Source organism: Ixodes scapularis, unplaced genomic scaffold (assembly GCF_016920785.2).
Source record: "Ixodes scapularis isolate PalLabHiFi unplaced genomic scaffold, ASM1692078v2 PGA_scaffold1__304_contigs__length_218370807, whole genome shotgun sequence".
NCBI lineage: Eukaryota > Metazoa > Arthropoda > Arachnida > Ixodida > Ixodidae > Ixodes > Ixodes scapularis.
Window position 1 is genome coordinate 213,519,941 of NW_024609846.1, and position 10,576 is coordinate 213,530,516.

Below are 10,576 nucleotides of genomic sequence, written 5' to 3' on the forward strand. Positions count from 1 at the left end.
CACGGCATTCCGAAACGTTTCCCAACGGCATGCCGTTGGCTATTTTGACAGCGTCTTCAGAAAGAAGCCGGTTGCTTATGGCTCTTCTGCACCTCATTCGCAAACCAGGTATTCAAAGAGCACATCGTCCAATTTTTTACTGAACACCGGCGCGCGGTTACTTAGCTTTCGTCGAAGTTTGACTTTCCCGTATTTTGGCTGTAGCAAATTGTCAAAATTCTTGTCCCATTTCCGTATCTGGTCGAGCTTGATGTGTCGAGATGTCTGGTGTACGTTTTTCCCGCTTTCACGGGAACTGTGTAAGAATGTATATCCGAACTGACGCCGCCAAAACAAAGCGACAATGGCGCGTGGCGAGCGAGCTGATCAGGCTGCAAAGCATTATTGGATTGGATTGTTGGACTGGATTTCGCAGGCCAGTGTTGCCTAGGCGCGGTCTGCGCGGTACATGATACGGGTGCGGAGTGGAGAGGGGGCGCTTTCCCGGAACGGCGCGGACATCTGAAATTAGCAGGGAAGTTTGGGGGGGGGGGGGGGGGGGGGTTGCTTTTGCTCGGAATTTAACGGTATACTATAATTCATCCCCCCCCCCCCCTCAACAGCTTCTGAACAGCATAATAATTTGATGAACACTTTACAAATTGTAAGCGTATTGGAAGCCACTGTAGCCTTCTGACGGAAATATTTCCCTCATTCTATTTACAGCACAGGCAGGGAGGACCCTCCTGCGATTCTTTTCCAGCCGTTCCCAAAGCCAGTGTGCAAGCTGGCTGTAGCTGCTGTGGCGGTACTTCCTGTTGGCAAGGGGAAAAGGAAATGTTGCCTTACATCCTTTCAATTTCATTTAAAGGCTGACATATACTTGCATATTCTGAGAAGCGGAGGCAGTCCCTTCATTTGGCTCATTTCGGGCCAATCTTCTGGTCATCATCACACATGGCTTGTACGGAATGTATTTATAGTGCTCATTAAGTTTAAATGAGACACAGAAACTGTGTCTTTCTCGTGGCAGAGCCATCCTGGTGGCAGTTGAGCAAAGGTTTCGTGACGTGGCACTCAACAGTTCATCTGGACCAGCTACGTGAATAAGCCATGGTTCTACTTCCTCCAGGATAGTGTTACCATACGAAAAAAACAATTTATGTGTTCCGTATAAGTTTGATGAGCGCTTTATGTGGCAGTTTAAAAGCATGCCGTGGTTACATTCTTTTACACTCATGCAGCCTTTGCTCAGTGTCGTGCGCGCGTAAATCGTCTGACACATGTGACAGGACTTTACGTAACGACGCACATTTTTTAGCAAGGCCGGCCACCAGTACTTTCGTAGGATGAGTTCCTTCGTCTTTTCCGTTCCCATGAGTCCTGAGTTGTCATGAAAAATCAGCATCGCAAACTCTTGGAGCGTGGCGGGAACGACAATTCTTTTTACGACGCGTCCTTCCTTCGTGGTTTCTTTTGTGAGGACGTCGTTCCTGTTGTACAGGCTGTTTCTATCGCTCGCCACTGACTTTAACTTCTGGCATTCTGCGTCCCTTGCCTGCAGGTTGCTTAAGTGACTGTGATCTCCTGCTACGATGGCGTAGCATGCCAACCCTTGACCTGCCGGTACCGTTTTCAGGATGTCTCCTGGCATAGTCTCTCTTTCTCCCTGTCGTGAAAGGGCATCTACTGCCGTGTTTAATCTTTTTGGCCTGTGAACAACGTCAAACGTGTATTCAGCAAGGTCCAGCGTCATTGAGCAAATTGGTGATTCATTGCTCCCTCTAGTGCCAAATACGCCACGCTGAAGTTGTCTGTAAGAACTGTGAAACACGGTCCACCCCGTAGATAAATAGAGAACTCTGTCATTGCTTAATGCAGCGCTATGCATTCTACCAGGTTGGAGTGAAGATAGGTGTCGTGTTTGTTCAGCCGCTTGCGTATTCAATCGCCCGTTCCTTGCCGTTTTGCAACTGACTGCATATGGTTCCGAGGCCAGTCTGGCATACGTCAACGTGCGCACACGTCGGGCAGTCTGATTGGAAGCTCGCGAAGATTGGAAGGTGTTTGAGAGCGTGCTTCGGAGTGTTGACCACATCTTGGTGTTCATGCGTCCACACAAAAGGTGTCTCTCTGGAGATGAGATTTCTTAATATACGAGTACGTGCTGAGAAAATGGGGATGAACATACGGTAGTGGTTGGCAAACTGTAGGATTGAGTAGAGCTTCTTAGCGTTCAAGTGTGGTCGAAACTTGTCGACTGCGGCTACTCGAGCTTGGTCAAGCGTGCGTCCGTCCAATGATATTTCATACCCGAGGAAAGTGACGTTGTCGCGCACGAGCTGGCATTACTTCATGTCCATGTCCATGTCCATGGCATTACTTCATGTTCATGTCCATTTTCAGTCCGTTGGTAACGATTCTGTCGAGAGCTGAGTCGAGAAGTTCTAGTGCTTCCTTGACTGTCATTGCTCCTTGCCCTCACATCCTCCATGATGGGCATGGGATAGGACGGATTCACAGTCTTCGCGTTCAGTTCCCTGTAGTCGTGAACCATCCTTCACGGAGTTGTTGGGTGCGCGGTTGATCCACAACAATCGTCGGTGCGGCATACTCGCTCTCGCTTAGCTCTATGATTCCCTTTTGGATGTTGTCGTCGACCTGATTGTGGATAAACTCTCTGTCCACTGGGGAGCACCTGTATGCCCGGGATACGACTGGTATGTCGTCCCGTAAATCGATGGAGTGTTTGGAGTGTTCGGCGTGTGGGCAAAATCCGAGCAGCTCTCCATTTGTCATGAAGGCTTCGCTGTGCCGTGTGAGAATGCACCGTAGTTTGTCCACTTCGGGTGTCGCATCTTTTGTCATTTCTGACACCGCTTCGTCAATGTCCTGAAGCAACTTTTTGTTTGGAGTCTCTTGTTTCGTGTAGAGTCTTACGTATTTTGTCTCTTCGACGTCGGTCGGTGTAGTAGCTTCTCGTTCGCTGAACGAAACGATAAATGTCTCTGCGGTTCTGCCTTTGGGATGCGTAGGCGTGTTAAAATCGCGCATGTCATGTGCGGATTGCTCGTTGTCGTTCGGTAGTTGCACGATTGGGACATCGTTCGATGAGTGGAACGTCACATCAACGTTGGCTTGTTGGCGCCAGTCAGAACTCAGTATCACATCCAAAGGCGCTGGCAGTGGTGCGATAACTGTGTTGGGAAGCTGAGTTTGTGTGGCACCAACAGTGATGTCCAGCATTGTTGCACTCGTTGGCTCAAGCTTGCGACCGGGGACTTCGATGCGTTCTTGTCCGTTCCATGAGCCCGTTTTCGTGCCTACGTGAAGCACCGCTGTCAATGCAGACTTTAACAGGCCTATCGTTGTGCACAAATCCGTCGACAATTGGAAGGCTGCCTCCAGTGGATCGTAGAAAGCAGTTCGCTTGTCGATTCGTAACTGAGCTCTGAACGTTTGGCGTTGAGCCAGTGTTGCGTTGTTCTTCTTTACGGAGTGTTGCGCTCGTGGGTTTGTTGAAATCGCGTGACAGGTGACCGGATTCGCTACAATTGAAGCACTGTCGGGAGGGTGGCCTCTTGAATAGGCTGCTCGATGCGGACGGACTCTGATGTTTGGCGTTGAGTGTTGGCCTTTCCTGACGATCTTGATTGCTGTGCCTCCGTGCTTGGTTTTTCGGTGCATCTTCGACAATCGAGCATGGCTGTGCGTTCGATCAGTTCGATAACCGTCCTGCAGCACTGCACGGCTAACGAATTAGCCAACTTGTCGTCCTTTATCCCGTTCAGAATGAGGGATATGCATTCTTCTATAACAAACGTATATGGTGACATGTCGAGCTTTGCGTTTTTGGAGTAAATGTATTGGACGATTGAGTGACTTTCGACTAGTTGTCGTTTTTTTTAGAACTGAAGGAATTCTTGCATGTTCATTTTTCGTCTAAACCACTACGTGATTTCACCTTTCCAAATGCCCCAATCGTTGATTTTTGATTCGTATGATGATTGCCAATATTTCGCTGATCCGCGGAGTCATGAAACGGCGTTCACGAGGGCAGTTGAGGTGTCCAATGAGCCAGGGCTGCGATACGTTCTACCTTGGCGATCCAGTGTTTGATGTTGGTCTCGATGGCACCGTCGTAGATGGGGTTGCCGTTGAGGTGTCGCTCGTTGAGTGCACCTGCAGTGATTGCCCTTGTCGTGCCATGGACTCTAACATTCGGGCCTGCGTCTCGACGATCATCCCAAGGAGATGGGTGATTTCGTGTTGTTTTCGTGTGGAGTCGACGTTCGGAGGGGAACTTCAGGAGCGATGACGTTGCTCTGCATGGGCGTAGGTCGCACTGGGATGTTGCTTGACTCCAGCCGTTCCACTGTCAGGCTGTCCCTGGGAGCCGTTGTGTGTCGTCGGGAACGTCTGATGCCTTCGTCAAAGATACAGCTTAGATGAGGCGTTGCATCTTGGCTTGTAGGTGTTTGACATCGGCTTGGAGCTTGTCGTTGGCTGTGGAGAGCTCCTCAATACGAGCTTGCTGTTCGTTGCGAGTCTCGCAAACGGACGTTAGGGTTTCCACCGTGCCTTCAGCTCCTCGCCGAGTCGCGTTGTCGTCTAGAAGTCTGCGGATGAATTGCATTTCGGTCCACTGCATGGCAAATGACGAGACCTCGGTTCTTCTACCATCTCATATTTGCAGAAGAGGTGAAGATCATCAGCATTCCCTTCGTTCAAAGCATCGTTCTTTGGTTCCGCCTTTTGTTGATGCTCGTTGACGGGGTGTGGCCGCTCATACCCTCCGTTGATGTCGGCTGCGCCATGCCGGGTTATTCCTTGGGTTTGGGAGTTCGTAGGTGATCGTAAGTTGAAAGACTGGGGTTGATTTAAAATTAACAAGATGTTTATTAACTGGGGTTACAATAGGTTACACAAGGTTACATTATGGCGGAAGGAAAAGTGGCCGTTCCGCCGTTTTGTACAAATTGTGTTTTGTACGGCATCCCGTACAGCCTTCCGGCGTCGTATATCTTGTGAAGGGTCTTCTCCTCGGCGAGACGTAACCCGACGCCTTGCTCCTCTCACCTTGGAGTCCGCCTTGGCCGATTTTGGGGGTCCCAGAGAGGTGCAATGGGAAAGCCAAGTCTGGACTAATTTTTGGTCAACTGTCAAGGTCTCTGTCTCTGTCTGGCAGGCTCGCTGGCCCTACGCGCGGAAGGCACTCGACGCCGACAGCTGCTACATCACAATGCTGCAGAAATTTCTGGATATAGGATCTAGAGCAGAATATTTTATTGATGCTCATCACCGAATACTTTGTTTACCTGGTTTCTGCAAGCCCAGAAATGTATCTTCAGTCACTTTCACTGTGGTATTTATGTTCAGGTAACTGCTGTAGGTGTCTTACTAGTCAAAATAAGAAGTGTATAATGGTGTAAATAATAAGCAAAGCTCGTAGTGCTTTTTTGTAACATAAAAGGATATTTGCTCATAAACACTAAACTTGAAAAATGTGTTCAATTTCCAGAGCTGGCCAAATTACTCATATCTTGTAATTAAATTACATTACTAATTACTTTGATGAAAATTTCTGAAATGTAATTAAATTACATTACAAATTACAACAGCCAGAAAGTAATTAATTACCATTACAATTAATTTTAAAAATAATGACATTACTTTCGCATTACTTTTGTATACTTTTACAGGCTGCGCCTACACAGGCACAACCTGTGTAGGCGCAGTTTCAAACACTGGTGGCGTCTAAATTCTCGTGTTTTCCCACTGCATTTTGTGTTTCATGGTGCTTGTATTTTCCCGAGGACATTGGAAAGCATTGTACTACATTTGAAAAAAAAAAAAAGCAGTAAGCTATTTTTGTTGGGTACGCGCGTGACAGAACGAATGCGACTGGAATGTTAGTTGTTGTTTATTTTGTTTGTTTTCTACAGTAAGTTTTTACGGCGCCGTTCGATTAACCGCGTGTCAAACGACAAAGCGTTTAGCTGTCGAAATTAATTAACAACAAAAGATAGCCGAAAGACATGCATTTTTCACGCTCACAAATAACATGTTTACCGATAGACAGAGGAACGCACGCGACTGATCCGTTTCCCACCCCAACCCGGACAACTATTTTTGGAGATGTTTGAGGACCCTACGCGGATTATCTCTGGGAGGGGGGAGAACTATAGTCATTGTTCGCAAAATCGCGTCGAGGGCCGTTCCACCAGGGGCCTTAGTTCGATCTACTTCCCCTCCTTCGTTTCCCGAGAATGTCGAGCAGAAAAGCTCGAATGGCAGAAACTTACCAGCCCTATTTCTCACAGTGAAAGATAACACAGAGAGGGTAGGCAGCATGCATCAGGAAAAGTAAGCGGACACTTTTAAGAGGGGCCAGAAAACGTCGAATGCCAAACCGCAAAACATAGGTAGAGAATCGCGCTGAGCGGGTTTTGATAGTTCTAGAGAGTGGCAGAAAATGTCTAGCTGATAGCGGGCGCGAGAGTCGCACCAGCCGCATTAGCATCAGCAACATAGCGGCGGCCAAAGAGCGTTTTTTGGAAAGGTGTAGAGGAAAAAGAAAAAGTAAAATAAAAATAAAAGCGCTCTTGTGTATTGTGGACACAAAAAATATGCCTGGTGCGAAAAAGTAATTAGGTCATTTAATTACAATTACCGTTGCTGGAGTAACTCATTACATTACTAAATTACCTGCTACAAAAGTAATGAATTACATTACTAATTACTGGAACAAGTAATTAAATTACTGTAATTTCATTACAGGAATTACATTACTGCCAGCTCTGTCGATTTCTTATTTCATTTTATTCACCTTTGTAAGAAATTAAAACTCTGAACCTACTTGGATTGTAACGACTCCTTTCTGCCGATTCCTGCTAAGGCAAATGGTTTGTGCTCTCAGTGGCAAATAAACATGACTCTGAGCGCAATGAATGATTCACTTGTAAATTAGTGATATTGATCACAGCACGAAAAAGTTCCTACCTCGTGTTCTCGACACGCATGCTGTGGTCCTGAAGCATCTGAATGGCTACGTCCAAGACCAGTTCATCCAAACACAGCCTATGGAAGTGCGGGTGCGTCGTAAGGCAATCCGACGGCTGCTTCCGAGTCGCTGCAGGAACCTCGCGGCAGCAGACGCTCTCGAGGTCGGTTGGCATCGGCACGCACCGCCCGCAGGTGCACCTATTAGAATGATCATGTGAGCAACGCATTCGCGAGTTATTTTTCGGGAACCCTAAGACTTACCAGGCCCGTGTGTCCGAGCTGATCCGGTTCGGAGGGTTGATGGTCGGGGCTCGCCCGAGCTCTAGACGTCGTTGGGTTTGCGTAACGATGTCGAGAGCCCGCACAAGCCGCACCTTCGCAGTCGATGTCGTCGCCGCTGCTATCGCTGTCGGACGACGTATGGTCTCCCGTTTAACGCAATGGGCTGTCGCTCCACGGCTCAAAACCCAGAAGCCGACTGTGTTGTAAGAGGCGACTTTGGAGCTCGGGGATGTCGGCCATGTTACAGTTATCTGAGCGAAATATCAGACGTCAGATCTCCCTCGTTGACTTGCGTGCGTGACGTCATTATGGCGCCGCTGTTGAGGCGATGTCTGACGCTCTGTCTGCGCCCATTCAGTCCGGTCTACGTCGCCATCTTGCGCAGACAACAAAAATTCCCTATTGGTTACTTATGATGACGTGTTTGTAGAACTGAGAGGGAAGCTCCCCGAGAAACAGAAATTATCTTTTTTGTTCCTATAAATGAATCGGGACGATCAAACGAATGGACGTGGGTTATGCAATAAAGGACAAAGATTCCAAATACACATATAGCTCTGAATTTCGCGAAAACGTTTCACGACCCCTTTAAAGATTTGCATATTTTGAGGTTTTGGGGAAAAAGGCAACGCGAAAAGGTAATCTTTGTGTTGGCCTTTAAAACGCGATTCTTCGAATACAGTACAAACTACGTGAGCACCAGATGAATTTCAGAGCAGGTGCTGCATTTTGTTGCCTCCTTTGAGTGAGGATGCAATGTATGCACTTCCTGTAGTGGGCGAGAGTTTCTACGTTGAGGAGAAGCGGGGACCAGCCTTTTCTTCAGATGGGTCAAGTCTCCTTGAGCTTCGGGACAGAGAAACGCCAGTCTTCGGCGCGAGCCTCGTAGCAGTGTTGTTGCAGGGGGGGGGGGGGGGGGGGGGGGGGGGAGAGGGGGGCTTGTGAAAATTTTGGGGGGTTTCGGACTCTCTAAACGATTTCCTCCCCCTTTCCTACGCCACATGCTTCCCCCTTTGTGCAAATATCACCTGGTCTTCCACAATCTTATCTCCTTTGTGCAGGAATGTTCGTTGATAGGCAAAACAACCACTAAAATTCGGGAGTAAGTTGTACCTGTAGTAGACGTTACTCAAAAAATTAATTAAAGTAAACTACTAATTACCCAAATAAAAATGTAATTGAAAGTTTCTAAATTACTCAGAAAAGTAGTTAAACTACAGTAACTTGAGTAGAGTAGTTGAACTAGGTACTAGTCTGCTCTTAGGCCCATGGGCCGATCCAGCTTGACAACAGGGAGGCCCAAATCAAACCCAACTTGGTTCGGGCATCCCTGTCATGAAAACTGGATCAGCCCATGCACCATCTTACGGCCTCTTTTGGTACGGCTTTACTTAGTAAACTGCCCAGATCTCTCTCTCGCACCTCGGTACACTGTTAGCAAAAACCAAAACGCGTAGACGGGTAAACCATTGTCCCGGAGTGGACACGTCAAAACGCGTTCGTTTTACACCCCGCCACCTGTGTTATACGTCTACACATGAGGCGCCGTGTAAGCTTTAACACCATACACCGTGTATGCCTTCCGTGATGCACGGCTGAGTGTGTTCCTTATAAAACATGGCGGCCAGCAGCCGAGACCAGCCCAGCGAGCCGCGCGTCTCTTCAACGAGATGAGAGCGGTGAGAGCGCACATGACGCGCTTGCTCCCGTCCGATGTCTTCTATGTACAGTACATATCGAGCCCAGCCGAGCATGGACGAGGTGAACGGAACACGGTTGCCCGATCGCCCCCCCCCCCCCCCCCCCCCCCCCCCACGCACACAATTTCATCTCGCAACGGCCGGAGTAATATCAGAGACACCACTTAGCCAATACTGGCCTACTGACTTTACTGAACACAGAATCTTTTATTGTCGGCGACTCTAGCAGCTTTCTGGATTTCGGTCAACACCGACCCAAAGAAAAGCAGCGTCGGTAGGTGTCCGGCTTTGCGGAATACAACTAATTCCTAAGACGGAGCAACATACTGACGTCACAAGCCATTACGCTCTTTGATTTTGATGCTTTTTTTTGCGTGTCTCGCAGTGCGTTACATCTTGCACTTCCCGCGCCGGGATTGGGCTCCACTTTCGTTTTGTGCATATGACGAGCGAAATGAGCGCGCTCGTTGGCGATGCTGGCACTTTGGTGGGAGAGACCAGCGAGCCAGATATTCTACGCAGGAACCTAAAGCATCTGAAAAGAGAAGGCAAGTGGACAGGATTCGTAGCATCCAAGACCGCACTTGAAGCTCTCACCCGGGACTTTGCTTTGCTAAACATCTCCTTCCAAACTTACGTGTCTCGCTGTAAATCCGACGAACGGCGAAGAAAATGTAAATCTCTTTGCAATTTTCCTCCAAGAAAACACAAGCAGTGCCGTCACCATATATTTGTATTGCAATTTCCAGCGAAGTTCTTTTTTTCTTCATCAAAATAAGCCAGTACAAAATCTCTCACAGCACCCTTCAAAGTCCAATGTTCACAAGGGCTGCATATTCGTGCACGACCGGCACAATGTTTAGTCACGGGCTGCATCAAATTGGAGTAGTATTTCAATTCAGAATAATTGTAAACAGGAACGGGTACAGGCAAAAAAGGGGTATCTAGAAGGACAAGTTGTAATATTTTTTTTTATAATCAAACTATTCTGAAACTATTCTCCCAACAGTGATATCGGTATGAGAAGTAATTAGTTGTAGGGGCTGGAGTTTCCCTTTGCTGAACTAAATATAGTCAATGAGAGGTAAGCCGGGCCACTTATTTTGATAAACAGTAGCGCTATGCCGTAGTCTCGCAATTTTAGCACAGGCTGTATTTAATGATTAATAAAACTCTCGATGGCGTACCGGGGGTAAACGTCTGCCAGTGTAGAGGGTGGGGAACCAAACAAACTTTAGGTACAGATATTATTGTATTAGTGGACTTACTACACTTTCATGGTGGTACACTGACAACTTGGGAAATGGGAAATGTAGAAGTCCCGCAGCCCCTCACAATAACAAACCTGTTCGGGCGGCTGTTTACCTCCGCACGCAGCTGTTATTTGTGCATTCGCGTGGTCACGACTAAAAATGTATCACTCGTAGTCGTCACCGTACAACGTTATCCCGAGGACCCGAGCTCGCCGCAAGCTAGTAATTTTTCCTTCGTCCAAGCACGTCGAAACCGGGAGCAAGCGGCCTCGATGCTTTCGAAACGTTGCCATCGACGGTATTGTTGCTTCATCAACTGTCATGAACAGGAAAAACCCCGGAGTAAGCTTGTACAGA

General features: G+C 47.9%; 1 protein-coding gene across 1 annotated transcript; it reads right to left on the reverse strand.

Annotated features, from left to right (window-relative positions):
* Positions 1 to 634: 634 nt before the first annotated feature.
* Positions 635 to 10,245, reverse strand: LOC115312113 (P2X purinoceptor 7). The gene is given in 5 exon segments (XM_042290465.1): positions 635 to 794; positions 6,982 to 7,182; positions 7,246 to 7,247; positions 7,249 to 7,390; positions 10,235 to 10,245. Coding segments are annotated over 5 exon segments (516 nt in total).
* Between the last annotated feature and the right edge of the window lie 331 nt (positions 10,246 to 10,576).